Below are 22,609 nucleotides of genomic sequence, written 5' to 3'. Positions count from 1 at the left end.
TTTTTAAATTAGAAAATCATCAAAATTACTCTTCACAAAAAAACTTTCTATATGTTTTTTGCATGAAAAATTTTTAAAAGCATACAGATTACAGTCAAATTTAAATAAAACTATTTAAAAAAATATAATGATCTTGGAAGTTTTCTTTCAAATATTACAAAAGATGCTGATAAACTTAACATCTTTGAGAGAGAAACATAAGTTGGGAACTAATTAGCTGTTTTAATACAAATAACACTCCTTTTCCACAAGTTGCAATGTTTGTAATATAGCTTTATTGCATACACAAAACATCTAACTTTGAAAATAGTTATTAGATTAATGTACCGTTGTTGCGTTACAGGCTAGGGATATACCACATTATTCAAAACAATAGTTTATTATAAACACCTCAACAAGAAATACAGGTTCTTGATAACTAGAAACCCACTTGAAATAAAAAAATGTATCTCAGAACAGTTAGTATGAGTATTAAATCTTTTATTCATAAGCAGAGAACAACGTTTTGACTTTCCAAGATAAAAACCCATTTTCAAGCAGTGTGAATCTGCAGACATGTCTCTGTGTTGGGAAGGGGGAAGGTTATTGGAAAGACAAAAAATTGTTTTATTGAAATTGCTGAATGCTTTGTGGTTTACAAACACGTTATTAGATATAATTTACTGAAACTTCTTAGATGTATTATGGATCACTGAATTTTATATTAAAGTTCTCATTTTCTAATATAATGTCTTTTCACACATACAAAATTTAATTAAGCATTATTTTGTCTTGTATAGAACATGTAATGTTGTCCAATTATCAACACAAACACCAAATGCACTGTCGCGTACAACTGACTCACAGGATTAACAACTCCTGGAAAGATTATCACAGGAGTTACTGATAAGATTTTTTTAATATAATTTAAATGAAAAAAATAGAAAAACAAAATAACCTTTGTTGTAAAAAGATTATAATTATAATTACATATTATTACTATAAATGTACAATAAAACTTTACCTTTCAGTTATTTTTCTTGAAGTATATTCATACCAAATAATAATACAAATGAAGACATTCTACAGGGTGTTCAGAAAGTCACTGTGCAGTTTTGTAATCATATTTTATTCAGTCTATTTCAAGCGAGCAACTGATAGTGGTATTTAGAAACAAAATAATAAGGATCCAAGCCTGTATTGATGCCAACAGGGGTCACTTTTAACATTGTTTATAATTGTCATTCATATTTACCTCCTGTATTCTATATTGAAACATGCTTGTTAATAAATATAAGTGCACAGTGACTTTCCAAACACCCTGTAGCACATACTACACACTTTTAATTAGCTACACCTACTATGGCTATAGAAAATACAGTTACGTAAGATAAGTTTTTAGCAGAAATATCAAACTATTAAATTTAACTAATTACTCTAGCTCACCTTTGAAGTATTTATAATAAAAAAAAGACAACTGTCTGGAACTAATTAGGTTAGATCAATGATAAATTAACTCATGTTTCTAATATGTACAGTAAGAATGGATTAATTTTATGAGATAATTTGGTTAAATCAGTGTTCTGCATGACTGGGCTCCTTAAATAATCTAGAATTCTATCATCTCTTGTTTTCATCTATTCACTGTTTCTAATATTCACATACTCACATGAAAAAGTAAATATTCTTTGATAAGTTTTTTAGGCAAAATATTAATCATGAGTACACTAGAAAGAGTAAGAATTACCCATCGTAGGAAAAGTTATAGTGTAGAGCATGACTTATGATATATTTGCAACATTGTCTTCTACACTTGTGTTTTTTCTACAAGTAACTGCAACTCATTCTAGTGTATTCATCATATAGAAGTGAATTTATCATTACAAAGACATGACAGGCTTTAGCCTGTGGTTTCAACTAATGGATCAAAAATTAGCTTATTCCATAATGGTTTTATTTCTGAAAGTTAGCAGCTCAAAGTTAAACCTTTTTATAAGTGTATTCCTCTAACTCATGTTAAAAATATTAGTCTGTTTACATGTTATGGTAACAGGATAACACATATACATAAATACTCTATTGATAAGACTTCATATTTTCAGAAAGGACAATATTTGACCAGGCTTATGGGAGAACAATTCCAGAACCAAAATGTCATTAACTGGTTTTAGCAGAACACGAAATTCACCAAAATCAAATGAGTTTTATATAAGCACACAGTAACAACTGTACAAAACGGGTCAGCAATAACACACAAATACAGAGAAAACGAGAGAGAGAGTAAAAAGTAAAATAAGAACATTAAATATAGAAATAGAAAAATTACAGGTGTATATTTCTGACATAACACACTTTACATATGCATATTTCAAAATGGCTGACAATTTATATATGATAGCTAGTAAACTTCAGATATACAGAAAGAAGATAGGTTTTATATTATGTTAGCAACATCACAGAAACAAATTATCATGACCTTATTATCACAATGAACTCAAAGTGTGTATCAGAAAGGCTGCTTATTGAAGAGACTTTTTATTTGAAAAATTATTAAAAATATAAGCAAAAAACATTAAGACCAAAGCTATAAATAAATAAATTCAATAACATTAATCTCAAAGCATGGTTTCCTGATGGTGAGTTATCTGCTACTTTTGAAATTAGCTTTGTATACAAATGAATGGAAAACTATTACTTTTCATTATGAGAAAGTTTCTTCTGAAAGACAACATCCTGACATTTAGCCATGTGCTGTTTGACTCAGTTTGTCCAACTCTCTTAACACAGGGTCAATTGAATAGTTCTTTTAATATGTTATTTTAGCAACAGAATTATAATTTCTTACCTTAAGAAATGGAACTAAACAAGGCTGTGGTGATGAATTAAGCTCTGTCTGAAGCTGTTGTGTAAAGTCTTCTGGTTGTACTTGTCCATTCTGTTGTTGAAGCAACAAAATATGGATTTACACACAGAAACTAGTCACTCCTTTCTTCTTTCTAGTCCATTATTTCTATCCTTCAAATTTAGTATTGAGTATTTTTAACAAACAGAAAATTTGAAAATTATTAAAACTGACTTGAACCTAAATCTATAATACATTTCTTCATAATTTTATCTACAGAAAACATTCTGGATAATATACATACATTATACTTTTTCAAGACTAAATAGAACAACACTAATAAACATGCAAGAGGTGTTCAAGAGTTCTGAAAAGTTTTTTAAAGCACTGAACCTTAAAACTTCATCTACGATTTCATGTCCTACTAGTAAGTAAACAGGAAGTGCTACCAATGTTTGAAATAGCTATTCCAGTGTTGGCACCAACAAAGATACTGCTGCCAGTGATATGATGGGCCTCTCAATAACACCCAACTGTACAAAAAGGCTTTAAGTTGCCAACTGTACGGACACCACTGATAATAATCTAAAGAACCTTGCTGAGCCACTAACTCTAAAGGTCAAGTCAATGTCAAATTCTCCCATGCCAATATGGTATACAAGATATGGTACTGAACTCCAGAGTAATTGGCACAAGTGGTTAAGAACGGTCACACAGAAGGTACATATCATGCAACGGAATAGGAAAAAAAAAACAACTGGAGTACAGTATCTTGTTTTAGGTTACAACAGCATGATGCAAGCTGACCTGAACTCAAAATCATCCAGCTATGAGTCCAAAGCACAAAGCCAATCAACTAAGCTGCTCCCAATAACTGTAAAGACAAAATACAAAATACAAGAAGGGTCTGGTTTGAACCACCAATTCTAAAGAGTGGTATGAATGTAAGATACCTTGCTTGAAGCACCAACTTTACAGATAATGCTACTAATAATATGATGACCTGCATCTGAACCACCAATCTTACAGAGAGTATCACCAGTTCTATAACAAGCCTTGTTAGGTGATTTACTGTATATATATTAAAAAAAGAGCAATTTCAACAAATCTATTCTCTTATTATTTTACTATTACCAAAAATGGATAAATCAGTGAGTTACAACAAAAAATCTATTGAAAAAAACAACACGTGAAAAGTTTAAACCACAAAGAGATATCAGTATAATGCAGGATGCATAAGACTGGAAAATAAGATATTATTGAGAAACAATAAAATCAGTGAACTCACAATTAAGCCCTGAATTAAATTCTTAACATTAGTTGCCACATGTTCTGGTTGGTCCTTAGCTAATTGAATTAAAGTAGATAGGAAGTTTTTACATTTCTTCTTCGCTGTGCTTGGAGACATCTGAAAAACATAATGGTATATATAAATGATACAGATCAGTTAACAACTACATTTTACACACTGTTAAAATCTAAAATGTTTTAAAAGTTATCCTGTAATTACATAATCTGATACTTTTCTGAATTTTTTTGAAATTTTATCTATAAAATGTATTAGGAAAACCTCTATGGAACAAAATAAATCAGCATCTTCTGTAATAACAGTTAATGTTCTTGAACCATGAATTAATGTGAATTTTATGAGAAGTAACATAGATAATACTTATAATACATAAATAAATGTGCAAGCACAGAGTAAAAAACAACAACTAAAATGGTATCAAGTGAGTGGAGCTTCATAATAAAACATAACATACACTGAACTTACCAACTTATTAACAGAAAAAGTAGTTAAGAGTTATTCACAGACTAGGTAACAAAATTACATGATGTAATACTTAAGCTTTGTTACTTAAGTAACAAAATTACATGGTGTAATACTTAAGCTTTGTTACTTAAGACATATTCCAAGTTCTTGCTTTTTTAATCTATTCAAGAAGTAACTAATTCAAAGTTTTAAACAAGAGAGAATCCTCAATAGCAGCAACACTTGAAATTCATTTAGACAGGATTATAGTATATTAATCTATGCTCCCTTTTCATTAACTATATTGTTGTGTGCAAGTAATACTAAGTGAGGGTGCACATATGAACAACATACTTTTATTACTCATGAAGATCTCTACTGGTCTACCATCAAACTGAAATCCTTTTAGGCAGGATTAGAATAAATTATTAATCTACGAGATCTTGGATGTCATCAAGTATGTCAATCCACGGAGTTTGATCTCCTGAGTCAAAATCTGTAACCACATCTCAAATTGGTCAAGTGATGATGAAACTGAACTAAAAGTTTGTAGGTGTAATTAAAAAAAAACCTCAGAGCCACTGATCCATGGCTACAAATGTACAAGAGTTGATAAACAATTAAAAAGTATGACAAGATCAGAATGAAAGCCAAAATGCGAGGTATTTTTACAGTATAAGTATTTTTATATTGTTTATAATAACTTACCACTAAATTAGTTCAATATATTACTGGATAAATAATTACCTGAGAAGTGGTTGATGCTGCTTGTGTACTTATGTTGGATGTTTGAACAGTCAGTGGTTGAGTAATTGTTGAAACTGAAGTGCTGACCACCATCTAATTAAGAAGAAATCAAGTACACAGTTCAAAAGATTCATGTATACAGGAAGGGTTAATCACCAATTATTTCTCCTCAGCATCTGTAGTACAAAATGGCTCTGTAAATATCCTTACACCTCAAAAAATTAATCAAATTAGTATAATTTTAATCAGCTAAACTTTACAGGTTGCTAAATGATAATATATCTTCATTACTACCAGTTGCAATTTCATATCCACAGACAGTAAAGACAATTAAATCAAATCTTATCCATCACAAATACTACATTTCTAAAACAAAAACAATTGCAAACCAATCTAATAAAACTAAAAAGAAAAGTAGACTAAAAGTTTACAATTAAAATACTGTAAATCTTTTATTCCTAAAACATGGTCACAAAACAGTTCACTGAAACAAAATATCAACTGATAAACAATTAAGTTATGAATTCTGGCATCATTGACACATCACCTGCCAATACTATGATCAATCAGAAATATCAAGTACTCACAGGTGTGGTGTGTTGGGGTAAACAACTGACATTAGAGGTTGCTGTAGAATATTGCAACACTGTTTTAGTGACTGGAACTGTTGAGGTCTGTATGGTTTAGAAAAAACATTTCTGTTTAGTAAATGAGAGTAATAAAAAAACACTACATGTGAAGAAATTAATGTAACAGCAAGGCACACATTATGAAGTGTTTCCTCAAGGGCTAACCTAGGGCCAAAACAGTTCACACACACACACACAAAATAACATTCAAGAGAAATATATTATTTTTCTACAGTTCTATTTACACACAGCTGATATTTTAACAAAATAAAGACATAATGTACCAAGTAGAAACATCAAACACACATCTAAGCTGAAGAAAGCTAATACTGCTCAAAAATACAGTTCTCAACTTGTTTTGGTATAGATTGTGTTATTTAAAAATAATATGTTTCATATTAATTCTTTCAAAGCTACATCAGTACTGGACTTAGCTACAAGACCAAAGCAACCATTCATGATTAAAGGGTAAAAAGATAACTGTAATAACTTACTTGTTTTAATGTGACACCTGGGAAGCAACAGGAATTGCTGCTGTAATATCTTGAGGTGTTAATGTCCTTACTATCTGAGTCCCAGGCTGTTTGGATAAGCCATCACTTAAAATAAGATCTGTCTAAACTTGTTTATCACTAGTACATCATTGGACTAAACATGATTTACTCTAATCACAATGTTACTAAATGAAAAACAAAACAAAACATTTTTGATAAAAACTATCCTTATTTCTTGGGTACATAAAACTAGATAAAAGTACATAATAAGTAAATGTTGGGTATATGGTGTTTCTCCGGCTGTATATGAGGTAATGTTGCTCCTGTCTGAATAGAAATAAATTACACTCATGCATGTCATCTACAAATATTAGTTTCTTCATAAAAAGATTTTAGATGTAGTCTGGTTTATGATATTTTACTCTGAATAAAGTGTTAGCATACACAGTAACTTATTTATATGCACTTTCTAATTCAAAGTCTTGAAAAAGTTGCTATGTTTTACAACTTAAAACTTTTGACTGTATAAAAAGTACATATATATAAAAGATTGAACAGTTTTAACTCTTTCATTATGAGATCAGTTAAATCAGCCAAACTCGTGAATCCAAACTGATTTTACAGTTTCCATACTATAACTTCCAATATGGTTTTATGTATCCTCACAAAATTTCACAAGCTTTCAGTAATCACTGAGTCATTTGTAGATAAAATATCAAAAGGTTTTAATGAAGTATTTTGAACAAAATCTTCTCTATAAATAATATGAAATCAAAATGTTAATTAATCTGAATGCAAAATGATTTTCATATCAAGATTAAAAATACTTTTTTACCTATAAAAATGAAATTTGAGATTTTTTTAATCTCTAAAACCTCCTATATAAAGTTCAAATATTTCTTTTCAGTAAGCCTTTATATTTTAACTGTTATTTTAAGTGTAATCAAAGTTGGTCAATTTAACTGACCTCACAATCATAAAAAAAATTGAAATCTAAATTACCCCTTTTTGTTCTTTCTAAAATGACTACAAATTGTGAACTACAAATGTTTATTTTAAATGACTAAACTCCTAATAGCATACATCTGTTACATATAACTTCTATTACCTTATTACCCTTCTGTCTATGTCTAACTAATACTCCCACCATAAAGTTTGTAACTCACTTGGCAAATATGTTGGCCACACTACCCTGCCAAATTACATAATGCAAAAGCTACTCATGAGCCTACCTCAAGAAACAATTGTTATTATTATTTATTTGACCTCATCTAAACTAAAAAGTATCTAATTTTTACATTTTAGTTACTTTTATGTTAATAAATAAAAAATATACATGATAAACAAGAAATGCCTACCTCAACTTTTTTTTCTGTCTAATGTCAATGATAGTTTACTGTCAATACTAATACTACTATTGTGCTAAAAAATTTTTATTTAATTAAATAATGCACAAACAAACAGAATAACAACATACAAAAAGTAGACAACACCTCATAACTATCTGGCTTTCTAACTAATGACAAGAGATGTAAAAAACTCAGCTAAACCAACCACTGTGTCCATTTTCCCAAACTTCTGACCAATTTTGGCATATTTTTATTACCACTTTGTTCTTTTTCTCAACAGTATTTGTCAGAAAACTTCCACATACTGTTGATTCAGTAAGTGAGAATTAGAAAAAAGTTAAACTTTTCTATTGACCTTCAGGAAGCAGAATTAAGGGGTTTAAGGTCCACAAAGCAAGAAATTAGCCATTTTTTTTAATCAAATCTAAACAAAATAATACCACGCAGACAATTTTATTATCACAGATATGCAATAAAGAAAGGATTAGCAGTGTCTAATCGTACAAATAAATTAAATTCAAGTTTCATGTAAGTTTTTTACAGTTCAAAAGGCACCAACATTATGAACATTAATGAATGGCTTTAAAGAAAGAAAATAACCAGTGATCACTTCTTAACTCCTAGACAATTCAGAATTACTTATAGAACATACCTGTACATTCTGGAGTCGATAAGAAGGTGTTTTTGTTGCCGAGGTGACAGCTGAATTTGGAACAGGACCTGGTGCAAGATTAACTACTTGGAATTGACCATTTTCTGTCTTTACTAACAACGTCCCTCTCATGAAGGTTCCTGGTTGAAGTGTTATGGTGTTCTACAGATGTAGAATTCAAAACATAAATATGAATTTTAGTATATATGCAACCACCAATATGATACAATAATACCATAATAAATTGTTTTGAAAAATATTGCTTCTCTATTTGTACATAACTAAACATTTGTCTTATTTATGCACTTGAATCATATTTAACTATATCTTGCCAACCTATAAACTACATGTGAACTGGTAAAACGTATTTAGAAGTTAATTACAAAATCCATCTGTCATTACAATGTGTTATTTATATCATACACTCTCCTACTTGTGTGGGAATAGTAATTATTTCACTGAAACTCTGGTTCCTTTGTTACAACGTTCTCAAACAAAACAAGACACATTCCTGTTTCATGGACCACATACATTTATTGAGATATAGAAAATACTCACAATGCACAATAAATATTGAGCCAAAGTTTCCAGGTTAGGTCTTGTGTCACAATACCTTTAAACAGTAAATTAAATCATCTGTTCCATGCAACAAAACTGTATCTAACATATTCAGCACTTAATACAGTCAGAACTCCAATTGGCTTTATGACTCAGAGCTATTTCTGAAAACCATTTTTTTAAGTTATTCATTTTTAAGCATCTTTTATACTGCCCTCACACAGTTTCAACATTTTGAGACATCCTAAAATATGGTACAAAAATATTTGAAGTTCTTTTGCAAAACATTGCATGAAATATTATATATTCTTAATAAAGTAATACAACACTACATCAATGCATGTTTTTTTTAAATCAAAATCTTAAAGTTTATTCATTTTTTCAACATTTTTTTCACAATTTTTTACACTTTTCTCCATTTAGTCAAAGGGAATGAACATTAAACTGACAATGTTTTAAATTATACCTTCAGATATCAATTGCCTTTCTTATAATTTATGACTGTTATTTATCATCAGTTTTATTTGCAACAAATTAAAAGATTTTCAGTGTTCAAATATTCTAACACAGATATAGAATTTATGTGGACTCAAACTTCTATAGGATACTTATATGAAGCATTTTGTTACATTTATAAACCAAGCACAATTAAATTAATTTTCCTATATTTATTACAATAACAGGTCAACAATTGCCTATAACCATTTACACAATATTTCTCAATGTATCCATCCAAACATAACAAAATCTGATTTTTAGCTTTATAAGCCTTCTTATCAATGTGCAACTGGGGGTCACCTTACTACTAAAATATAAAATTTTCTTAACTGAAGATGGCTCCAACACTACTAAAATTTGTGTCCCCTTGTCTTACAATTCTTGAATAAAAAAGATGATGGAATGACACTATCAATTCCCTTAATCTTAAACAACTCATTCAGTTCCCCTCTAACATTTCTTTTTACAAGAGAATAAAAGATTTCATATATTTTAACTTGTTCTCACATGACAACCATTTCATTGCAGGTACCATCCTAGATGCCCTCATCTGAACACTTCCCAATAACTCGATGTCCTTTTTAAAATAAAAAATTCAAGACTAAACATAATTAGAGTTTGACAACTACCTATGAGCAGTAGCTACATCAATTAATGTCACATAAAATAATTTATTAATTAAAAGTACAATTAAATAGACTAATATCACAAACATATTAACTAATCAAAATTGGTATTCCCAATTATTCCAACAATCAATTAATTTAAATAAATGATTTCAAACACTATTGCTTTTGAGTGTTCCAACTTTCAATTACTAAAATATTGCTTTTATGATTTATCATTATTATTTATAATACAAGTTTCTTCATCTTAGCCTTTGCAGGTGAGTGCATTCCAACTTTCCATTCAAAACTAAAATATTGCTTTTATGATAATACATCATTATTATTTATAAGTTACAAGTTTCAAACTTCATCTTAGTTACCTCTTTCTTTGTGAACCTGACTGCAGGTTGTTTGCTTTTCAAAGTGCATGTCATAAGTGGGTTTCTTTGATCATTCAAAATTCAGTTAACCTACTTCATGAGAATTATATACGAATAAACCTAACATCTAAACCTAATAAACAAACTTTTAACACAAGTTTTCATTTCTTAATTTTGTAAGTAAATGTTTAAATAAATCCTCAATCTCTCCTAATATGAGAAATGAGAACCCAACTATATTGTTTATTAAAGTCACAAATGCCCAGACTCCATTTTTTCTAAATATATCAGTAATCCAACTGAAATATAAGATTCACTCACTATTTGTTTCATTAAATTAACTCTTGAGTTTTAAGCAGTTTAGTGTACCCTTACCCCCAAATATACACACTTACAAAGTTACATTACCTGACCACCTACTTGGATTCCCTGTCCACTAGGTCGTGCAGTAATCATTTGTGGTGACGGTGCAAGACGAACAGGGTTACTGAGAACTACTCTAGGAGCCAGAGTTTTTTGACTCGCAGTCCCAGTACTTGGGCGGGCAGGAGTCACACTGGCTAGATGAACTCCAGGAAGAACTGTAGGATTGGTAACTGACTGATTAACAATGGTAACAGGTTGTTGTGACTGTAATGATATAGTCTTTGAAACAGTTTGTACAGGCACACCAAGAGAATTATTTATGTGGAGGACACTGCTTGTCAGGTTCTGAACATGCGCATTTCCACTCATCTGCTTTTGCAAAGAACCATCTTTCAACTGTTTTTGATCTTGTTGTTCATTTACGATAATACCACTTAAATTTGCTTTAGCTTCTGAAGTATTCTGTTGAGAAATAGTTGTTGGGGTTCCTTGTGACACACTACGAATAATAACATGAGGCTGTTGTGAAGCTAAACTAACTGGAAGGTTGGCCAAGTTAAAAACTGCCCCAGCACTACTAGAACTAGCTGTCACATTACTATTTGACGAAGAATTACCTAAAACAGTAGTTCCAGTAATAACAGGCATCACTGGCTGGCCAGAATGACTCACAATGACATTTCCATTTAAGCTTAAACCAACATTTGTTCCAGACATACCTACATTTCCATTTGGAACAGGTGTTCCTGGTTTGGCTAAAGGTTGAATAGCAGGTCTGACACAACTAGTATTAACACCATTTGTACTATTACTTATAGCTGAATTATACTCTGCTCCAACCTGATGAAGTGAATATACTGTTTTCATGCTATTGTTTGATAGTGCGATGGGACGTATTGTCCCTGGCCCTGCAGAAACAGGTCTAAGAGCAACAGTAGGTCCTGAACCAGCAGGTCTAACATTCACATTAATTCTTCCACCAGAAAGACACACTGTTTCTTGCGGAGATGTAACGTTAGATCTAACGTTTGCGTTAGGCCTCGGAATCTGCAACTGACTAATATATCCACTTGCTGGTAGGCCTAAAGCACCAGTTAGGGTTACCATTACAGAGTTAGAGGATGCACCAGGTGCGGGAGAATTAATTGCTCTGACTGCAATCGAAGAATGGTGTGCTATATTTGTATCGTTAACATCTGCAGAATTGTTAACAGTTCTTGAGTCTGTCCTTGTTCTTTCATTTTCAAGACTATGTTGATTATGAGTTTGCTGATAAGTTGCTAACGTCAGACTTGAGCCAATGTCGGAGCCTGTCGACTCTGTGATAGGCCTACCGGTGCTGGCTTTTTCACCATTCTGTAGTCGTTGTTGAACCCTTACGCTAGCACTGTTATGCGTGTTATTAATATCGTTGTTGATTATCGGGCTTACAAAAGTATCTCGACCAGGATTCTGAACACTAGAAGAGGACAACTGAGATTCAAGCGATCCTACGAGAGCAGTCACGGCCGATTCATCGACCTCTAAGAGCAGCATATCATCCAACGTCTTTGCTGACTCCATTTTCGTGGTAGAAACACAACTGCTGAGCTGCGCATGCGTGATACGATGGGTCATGTCGCTCGCAGTGGGCACGACCCACTTCAACTCCATTTTAACGTTGACATTAATGGTGTTTACATTGATATGTGTTTTGTTTAACAAAAGACAGTCGCTCAAGAATTTCGTTAATCAACGGTTTAAACTTTGGTCTTCACAAATTTGGATCTTTCGAGCAAATTCATCTTTTTCGGTTTCATTGGTATACATCTTATTTGGTGGTAGCAGACAACCAGAACCACTTTCTTCCTACACACCAGTACCATACTAGAACTGAGCAGGAAGGAGAGGTAGACACGTAGCAGGATTCGGACGTGACAGACAGCAAACCTATTTTGTAGCTGTGCTTTACGTGTTTATTTCAAAAATATTTAATAATTTTTAAAAATAATTTTTGAAATATATATATGTGTGACATAAAATATAATGACTAACATAATTAGGTGAATTTCAAGTTAATATAAAATACACATGTATTTACGTAATAGGGTGTGAATGTGTATGTGTTTGTGTGTTGCTCAATGTTTGTTATAGAGGATAAAAATGTTACATTCATCGATTCTTTCTCACAAATATAAACACACTACACGTACTCTACTGTGTAACTTTGCGCTTAACAACGAATAAACAAACGTGTAAGTGTGTGAAAGTTGTGAGTAACCTTCAAGCAGTGATGTAATAATATTTTGAAATGTAATCCAAAGGCGGGAAGACAAAAACATGTAAAAAAAAAAAAAAAAGTATATAGCCACGAGCAGTATATAACGTTGAAATAGTATTGAATTTGGTCATGTGTACCAGAGCAAGTATGGCAGATTGGGCAACAACCGGACCAATATTTTGTAACAATGACTGTATGACCTTTAAAACTTTTATTTTGCACTTCAAAAATTGTTTCTAGGTAAATAGGTAGACTCACTGTAGTATAGTAGTACATATGAATCAGTATAACGATGCATAGTAAATACACGTGTAATCTGCAAGTGACCATGCTTGTGCTTGCTTATAGCTATGGTGAGTGTAAATGCCAGTGAGCATCTATGTTTGTGAATCATAAAGAAGTGATTTCAATAAATTATAGTAAAAATAGTACATAGCCCAATATCAGAGCCCCGATTTAAAAAAAAAAAAATTGTGGTATGCTTTGCTCTCTGTTCTGAATTGCCTGATCAATCAAAAATTACTTCCTCCACCCTTGTTCTGCCCGGCATAGCTAAGTGGTTAAGGCGATCTACTCGTAATCTGAGGATCGCGGGTTCGAATCCCCGTCATACCAAACATGCTCGCCGTTTAAACCGTGAGGGCGTTATTATGGTACGGTCTATCCCGCTATTCGTTGGTAAAAGAGTATCCCAAGAGTTGGCAGTGGGTTGTGATGACTAGCCTTCCCTCTAATCTAACACTGCTAAATTAGGGACGGTTAGAGCAGATAGCCTTCATGTTGCTTTGCGCGAAATCAAAAACAAATAAATAAAATCCACCCTTCTTCTTTCCAATTATACACAAATACGTATGCAACAACAAATGAACACATTTTAAATTATTAGAAGACCTGGTTCAGGAGATTATGGGTTAAACACCTAAACCAGGCCGTCTGGTACCAATAATGGAAAGGTAGTTGTCCAGTAATAAACTAAAATAAAGGATGAACAACCAACGTACAGGTAAACCTAGGTAGTTCAGAATGCTTGTAGCAAATATGAAAGGTGAAATGAATGGGAATAGATAATAAATGATTAAAATAATTACTGAATCAGCCCATTTTAAATCATATTTGATTTAATTTTACAATTGAGTAAATACATTTGTTTAGAATTACGTAACTGAACCAGTCCATCCTTAATCACGTTTTATTTTATTTTACTGTTAGACAACTACCTTGGTTGCCCAAAGTGAATGTTTAGTTGGTTAAGAGATTAAAAAGATTATTTTCATCCACAACGTTCCGATACAAGTGTACAATAAAATATCACTATAGTGAAGAACTTACTACCACTACCCTCATGTTTTGAATAACTTTACATATTTTAAATTATACGACTTGTCATTCAAGGTCATAATTTATCACTATCGGAAGTTATATTTTTAACTTCAAAGAAAAGTGTGATCACACTTTTTGTCTTCGCCATGGCACAATTAAATAAATCTCACATATTTTGAATTTAAAAATATATATATATCTATTTTTCCGCACAAATGCCTCCAGTAAATTCTGTATAGTAACACTGAAATAGCTGATAGTAAAATAGTATAGTGTTACATATAATCACACCATGCAGTTTCCAGCTAACATGTTGGCCAAGAAGATCTTCAAGTTCCTTTTGCTCTAACTACTTATTGTTCTGTGTCATCTATCTAACGCAGCACCTTTTGCCATCCTGTAAGATAACTGCAAGATCATTCATAGAATGTGAAGTTAGGAGGATATCGTTTTTACTGACCTTTGTGAAACATTATTAGCTCTTGGTAAGTCTTGCATTAGCTATTTTAGTAGTCAGTGTGGGATTTATTAAATCTGGAACACGATTTGAGGATTATCAAATTAGTTTCCTAACCAGTAGAGGCAACTGTCTATTGTGACATTTAAAATTTCATTTTAACTGTGTTTGCTTTAAATAAAGATTGTTCCAATTAACTATACACTTCTCTTTAATCTTTCTTAATATCTTAAGGGTTTAGTTAGTCACAAAATACAGTATTATTTCTTAGTACACGTCTAAAACCCATGTTTTTGTGATAAACAAAAAAACACTGCCACTAGGTTCATGTTCACCATTTGCTCTCTGTCGGTTGAATAATTACCTAAGAAAGACTGAGTGCTCTAGCTTTAATACACAGTCATTATAACAGTGCTATCAACATTAAAACTGTGGGAAAATTGTGTGTGGAAAAGCACCTCAAAAGAATGGAGCATGCTAACATGTTTTTTCAATAGTGTATACATGTACGTGTATGAAGCATGCTAACATGTTATTTCAATAGTGTATACATGTACGTATGTGATAGCTAATGATTGAATTAGCCAATATACTATTGTTGTATAGCGTTGTTTACATTAACAATATAATTTTACATTAATTACCACTTTGCTAGTAGATAGTACAATACTATACCATAATACGTTTGTGATAAGTTACATTTAGTTCCCCATGCAGTGTTACAACAGAATAATGATTTCTTGATTTTTTATTTGGTGTTGTGGATTTTATCTGAACAACCAGGTAATTGTTTTATTTCATCAAAATTTCCTCAAAATTTCATATCATAGACCCATTTTTTTACAAATTTTCTGTGGGAATCTTAGGATCTCTTGCAGCACCAGCTGATTTTGCATGCTGATTGTGCTTTGCACATGTGTTTCCTTTTCATCTTGCAAATTAGAACCCACCTTTCAAACATTCTCCATATGTGCCAGGAGCAAATATCTTGACGAATCTCCCATTATTAAGTACAACAGTCTTGTCATTCTTAGGGAAAATCGATTTTACCTAGGAATACCATAGTATTTCATGGTAATGTATACAGTACCGGATTTATTATGTGAGGTCCCTAATAAATTATGTTGGGGAGCCCAACATAGGTGGTTAAGGCACTCGATTTGTAATCTGAGGGTCGTGGGTTCGGATCCCCGTCACATCAAACATGCTCGCCTTTCAGCCGTGGAGGCGTTATAATGTGACGGTCAAACTCCCTATTCGTTAATAAAAGAGTAGGCTAAGAGTTGGCGGTGGGTGGTGATAACTAGCTGCCTTCCCTCTCGTCTCACACTGCTAAATTAGGGACGGCTAGCGTAGATAACGCTCATGTTGCTTTGCGCAAAATTCAAAAAACAAACAAATATATATTGGCAGGTAGCAAGGTTTAATGTATACATACATACACAGGTATTATAACCTACAGAGAGAAAGAGTTATTTATATATAATACACAAGTATTATAACCTTCAGAGAGAAAGATTTGTTTGTTTGTTTTTGAATTTTGCACAAAGCTACTCGAGGGCTATCTGTGCTAGCCGTCCCTAATTTAGCAGTGTAAGACTAGAGGAAAGGCAGCTAGTCATCACCACCCACCGCCAACTCTTGGGATACTCTTTTACCAACGAATAGTGGAATTGACCGTAACGTTATAACGCCCAACTGCTGAAAGGGCGAGCATGTTTGGCGCGACGGGGATGCGAACCCGCAACTCTCAGATTACGAGTCGCACGCCTTAACACGCTTGGCCATGCCGGGCCTAACCATGCTTATATTCTGTTGCTCTACATTTTAATTCATGTTATTTCATGTGCTTAATAGTCGTTATTCAGTCGAAATGTAAAATTAACATGCTTGTTAACATACTGGAGTGGTGAAGGCTGAAACAGTGGAGTGTTTAAGAGACGATCGGAATTTTAAAAATCAGGGTTAGAATTTGGAAAATGAGATTGTATTTGTAGTTTGTAAAAGGTTAATAGTAGAAAATGATATAACTAAATTATCTGTTACTAACCCTTGAAAATAAACATAAAATCTCTTGATGACGAGAAACCCATTTGAAATAAAAATGTATCCCAGAACAGCTAGGGGGCCTGGCATGGCCTAGCGCGTTAAGGCGTGCGCTTCGTAATCTGAGGGTCGCGGGTTCGCGCCCGAGTCGCGCCAAACATGCTCGCCCTCCCAGCCGTGGGGGCGTTATAATGTGCGGTCAATCCCACTATTCGTTGGTAAAAGAGTAGCCCAAGAGTTGGCGGTGGGTGGTGATGACTAGCTGCCTTCCCTCTAGTCTTACACTGCTAAATTAGGGACGGCTAGCACAGATAGCCCTCGAGTAGCTTTGTGCGAAATTTCAAAACAAACAGAACAGCTAGCTGGTATGGATATTAACACTTTTATTGTTGTTCTCTGCTGATCAATAAAAGTGTTAATACCTATTAATACACATAAAATTTATAAAGAGTTAAGATGCTTTGATTCAGAAGATCCGAAAAGTCGTGGATTTACCTCATCCATAATAACATTTTTCAAGAATTACACAAATAAACACTTCGAGGTCATCGTTTTATTTATTTCAGTGTCTGTCTACTTCTTTAAGGTGTGATAGAGATTCTCTCTTTGAAAGGACGACGGTTGTACTCAAAAGTTTTTGAAAAGTTTATTATAAGGATGGTAGACAGCATTACTTTCCAAAATGAATTGGAGATATTACTAATGAGTAATGATTGTTTATCGACATTTAATACAGATTAACTGTCAACTTGATTACTTATGCATAATTATTGCAGGACGTAATGTTGTGCAGGTATCATAATAGAAGTCCACTATAACCTAGAATATTAACATATTTTCATTCATACTATTTTTGAAACTTTTTTTTTTTACATTTCAAAGTGTTTTTATTTTATTTTAATACAAATGCATAAGTCTTGAACTGCACAAATAATGCCCTTAAGATGTATAAGATACAGTTGAAAGTTAGACCAAGAAAATAAATGTCTATTTTAACACCTGGCTGACTAGATATGTAATTTTTGAAGCAGGTCTTCTGAACAGGTTGATTATATAAGGAGATAAAAGGCCAAAGATTGATATTACTTTCTTCTTAATAAGACTTACCTAATGACGTAAGTCACTTTGGCATTCTGAGAGCTAAAACAGAATTTATAATTTATAACTTCAAACAAAGCTAGATACTATAAAATTTGTTCGTGTTCGTCAGGTGATTTTCTTCTTTTTTTTTCATATTCCATAAAATAGCCAATACTAGCAAGTTAAATGTCAATATTTCTTTATTCTGTAATAATGTTTGTTTCACCACGAGGTCACAATGACTTTATATTTCTCTAGGTAAAAGCTAATTGAATATTTGTGTTATCCTTTTGTCTCATTGAATCAAACTTATTCACACTGTATTAAAAATATTGCCCATCTTCTGTTATTACGGTTTGATACCTTTTATTTTCGTTCAAGTTCTACCTTTGAATATCACAGAACATGTTATTAAGATCATTTTTTAATGCCATGAACAGAATATGTTATTTAAAATTTCAAGTCTTACTCAGTTGTCACTGAATCAAATCACTTGGTATTTCAATGGCTACAAGATTAGAGATGGGGATGAAGTTTGAAATTCGCCAGCCAGAGCTGCTTCACTTAAAGATGAAAGGAAAACATCTTGAAAAGAGACTGGATCCACTGATACAACCATTAATCTTTCTACAAGAAAGTCATCAGAGATCGCATGGAAGTTAGAAGTGTAAACTCAAAACATGATTTTACCTAATTTTGGTACTTCATTTGTATGGAAAAATAATATACAGAACATTTATCCATATAGTCGAGAGGAGGGTTGTACAGGGTGTTCGGAAAGTCATTGTGCACTTATATATTTATTAACAGACATGTTTCAATATAGAATAAAGGAGGTAAATATGAATGACAATTATAAACAATGTTGAAAGTGATCCCTGTTGGCATCAATACAGGCTTGGATCCTTCTTATTTTGTTTCTAAACACCGCTATCAGTTGCTGGCTTGAAATAGACTGAATGAATGCTGTTATCGCTGCTTTCAAAACTGCACAGTGACTTTCCGAACATCCTGTATATTAGAGCAAAAGCAAGGTATGAAAATTGTAAGGGCTAGGAGTGGTCCTCCACTAGATATGTAGTGCTCTTCTGCTTTACGCCAACCACTGTATCAATTTATCAACATTTCACTTGACTGGTAACTGAACATTTATTTCAGTTATTGATTTTTTTCACCCCTGGAACTGGGACTCTATTATATGCATTTACTCTGTAGTAGGAGATTTTGTGTCCAAGGTAACAGCCAGCTGGATGGAAAGAGGTACTTCAGCACAAGAGTGTACATAATAATACAATGAATTAATGTGTTATTACTTGGAATCATTTGTTCTGATATGTTTAGTTTTCACATAACACAGGGCCTGGCATGGCCTAGCGCGTTAAGGCGTGCGCTTCGTAATCTGAGGGTCGCGCCAAACATGCTCGCCCTCCCAGCTGTGGGGGCGTTATAATGTGACGGTCAATCCCACTTTTCGTTGGTAAAAGAGTAGCCCAAGAGTTGGCGGTGGGTGGTGATGACTAGCTGCCTTCCCTCTAGTCTTACACTGCTAAATTAGGGACGGCTAGCACAGATAGCCCTCGAGTAGCTTTGTGCGAAATTCCAAAACAAACAATTCACATAACACATGGTTGTAAAATCTTAAATCGTTAAGTTGGTTTCATTCTAGCTATTTTTGTTTCTTTGTCACTTTCTTGGAGTAACACCTGGATAGAGGATGTTAGATTTAGTACACAATGAAAAATATAGGCAACTTAAAATCCATTAGAATTAATAATATGGTAGCTGAACAAGCGCCATCTTTATTTCCTAAAAAATAGTTCATTACGTATTTTACATTATGTCTAGATCAGCTCTATTCCATTCTCGTGAACTCAGTCAAAGCCACAGAACTCAGAATTTATTTGCAGTAGATATTTTGTCGAATCTTCTGCTGTTAATTCCTATCCTATTGCTCTCAGGATTACCATGTTAATCGCATTATACCACAGAGTAGACAGGAATGAAAACATTTTGCTGTCGTGGCCAGGTTGACTTAGTGAAGTGTTTTCTGTTTTCTACTAAGTTATGTATTTCGTTTTATTGCTTTATTAGTAAAATGACGTTTTCCACAACCCAAAGAACTTATAGCAATAGAAAAGTCTGTCACTGGAGAGAGATGGACGACTGAGAGTGTTATCTAGTTCAAAAGAAGTTCTCTCCTGGATACTGAACTTTTTCCAATGCTGCATAGGTCCATGGCTTCTATCCTGTTGCAGCTGATGAGTCAGAAGAAAACAGCTATTACAATATTTGGTGCATCCATAATGACCGTTTATGCACCCCCCCCCAATGAATTATCTCCGTGTAAGGGAAACCCTAATGAGTGAGAATCGACCTGGTTTTGTGGTATTTGGAGAATATGAGACGAGGTAGAGCAGTCTATATAGGATTATCAGACATTTTCCAACCAGAGCAAACCAACACTAATGTTGCCTGAAACCACCCAAAAATACTGAGAAAAGACTTTAAATGTATTTTATGAACGATAGTTACCAACAAGAACAGACACCAAACGATGAAAGTGAATAATGGGGCAGTGGTGAGCCTATCTGGGCTCGGGAGTTATACTTCCGAGATAACTACAGGCCATTGGGAATCCCAGAGTCCCAATTGTGGATGGATATGCTGCAACACAATTCCATTGCTTTTCTGCTCTGAAGCAGAGATAGACTACTCACACGAAAGTCAAAGTCCATAAACATGCCTACCACGCTATACCCACAACATTAAAGACATTTTAATCAAGTAATGGATAAGAGGTTGTGATGGATAGTTTTTGCCCACAACCACCATTTACCATGGATGATGAAAAATCATAACAGATTACTCTCCAACATTAAGAGTTTATCGAAGGAATATTTAAAACATTTCCTGAAGTATTTCAAGCAGTTAACTGCTGGGAATAGCTGTTCTCTAGAGCAAGCTGTAAATTGCCTGATCTTGAATCTAGGTAATGTTGTCTTAGACTTCATAGAGCACTTGAGCAAGATGCAATTTTCGTATTATGAGATAGTCATTGTTGAGTTGCACCAAAGGCTCGACCCAATGAAGAATTGACCAGTTTCTCAGACTGAGTTCAAAGCACATCTTGGACATCTATGAAGATGACCTACACCGTTTGCATGGTAAGGCTTACCCTGCAGTGGATTGCAATGATATTTTCGTTCATATGCTTGTGTAAGGGTTACACGGGGAAATGATGAGGAATCATCCAGGAATGAAATATTATTTCACCCTTACTGAAGCAGTTTCTGTGATGATGTGGTGTGCAAACGTCATGTATTTTATACCTAATTTAGCGAAATAGAGGTTTAAAAAATCTTTGTTTGGTTTCTGTAGTGTAATAGTGGTAACACGTTGTCAATAAATTTATTGAGCTTCATTATTCTAGTTGCCTTGTTTCTTTGTTCTATGTATTAGATAATGTATATTCTGCCTTATAGGATACTGTAATAGCGTATAACATCTGGATTGTGAGAAAAAGTGCATAGTAATATATTTTGCTAGCTGAGTTTTACAGTACTGTGATAAAGCAAAGGTCGCAAGGTTATGATGGCGACTGGAAGAGAAAAGGTGTATCTATTGAATTCAGACACACTTTTTGAGTCACTTCTACTTGATTTTATTTGTGGCTAGTTTGACAGAAATTCATCTTGAGAGTCAGGAAGCTAATGAACTATTTACTGATTCAGTAAAGCCAATTTCTCATTTGTTTGTGCAGGTATGTTGACGTCTCTTGTGTCAAAATAAAAATTATTTTTAGTATTATATTTATAATGAGACCAATTCTGTTTATTTCTCACACAAATTGTAACTATGTCGAGTTATCAACTACGAAACACATCCCTTATTTATTGAGCAACTATGCTGTTACTTATGTGTTTGCCTATCTGATATTTGTCAAAAATTTGTTTCAACCTTAAAATACCAAAGTGGCAACTTCAAACTGGTTTCAAAAAAGGAAAAAGCCTGTAACTGCAGTGATAAATACGGTGGCTTTACCTTGAACAGATCATCTTAACCAGGAATACTTGTAATACCAAGTCTGAATCCAACCAAGGCCTAACCAAAGAAGAAGCAGGGCTATATTTGTCCTTCCATGGTTTACATATTGCAGCCTTTATCAATGATGACTTCACCCAGATGTTGTACATGAAAAGAGGAAAAAAGTACTTCTTTTGTCTGTGGAGCAGTGTATAATATGTAAGTGCACTACCCACACCTTGCCAAGAAATAACTATAGAAGACTATTAGTTTTAATAGACAGCTAAACAGACGTAGATGAGCTAACAAGAAGGAGTTAAACAATGTTACTACAGATCTTGGAAAACAACAGAACTAACATGGGCCTACCAACTTGGGGAGGTTTTATGTTCAGTTTTCACCAAAACTTTTGATGTTATCCAAATCCCTTAGGGCTAAGCTAGTATTGGTACATACAACAGTACAAGGGAAAGAGATAGAGTTCCTTACTGATAAAGGAGCAGTCGGAACATTAGTCTCGTGGTATATTAAGTACTTCAAATTAAATTATCACTCGGGCCAGTAAACA

General features: G+C 33.3%; 1 protein-coding gene across 1 annotated transcript in view; it reads right to left on the bottom strand.

The window, feature by feature from the left end:
• LOC143250344 (transcription initiation factor TFIID subunit 4B-like) overlaps positions 1–12,731 on the bottom strand; it is a 36,779-nt gene extending 24,048 nt beyond the window's left edge. The window contains exons 1-7 of the mRNA XM_076500792.1: positions 10,898–12,731; positions 8,446–8,607; positions 6,453–6,530; positions 5,909–5,995; positions 5,322–5,414; positions 4,110–4,229; positions 2,825–2,914 (exon numbers count right to left, since the gene is read on the bottom strand). Of these exons, the coding sequence (XP_076356907.1) occupies positions 2,825–2,914; positions 4,110–4,229; positions 5,322–5,414; positions 5,909–5,995; positions 6,453–6,530; positions 8,446–8,607; positions 10,898–12,508 (2,241 nt within the window). The 5' untranslated portion in view covers positions 12,509–12,731. The remainder of the gene's footprint in view (positions 1–2,824; positions 2,915–4,109; positions 4,230–5,321; positions 5,415–5,908; positions 5,996–6,452; positions 6,531–8,445; positions 8,608–10,897) is intronic.
• Positions 12,732–22,609: the final 9,878 nt, after the last annotated feature.

The sequence above is a fragment of the Tachypleus tridentatus genome, chromosome 5 (assembly GCF_004210375.1).
Source record: "Tachypleus tridentatus isolate NWPU-2018 chromosome 5, ASM421037v1, whole genome shotgun sequence".
NCBI classification, from domain to species: domain Eukaryota; kingdom Metazoa; phylum Arthropoda; class Merostomata; order Xiphosura; family Limulidae; genus Tachypleus; species Tachypleus tridentatus.
Note: the sequence above shows the minus strand (reverse complement) of the source record. Positions and strands in the feature narration are given on the sequence as shown.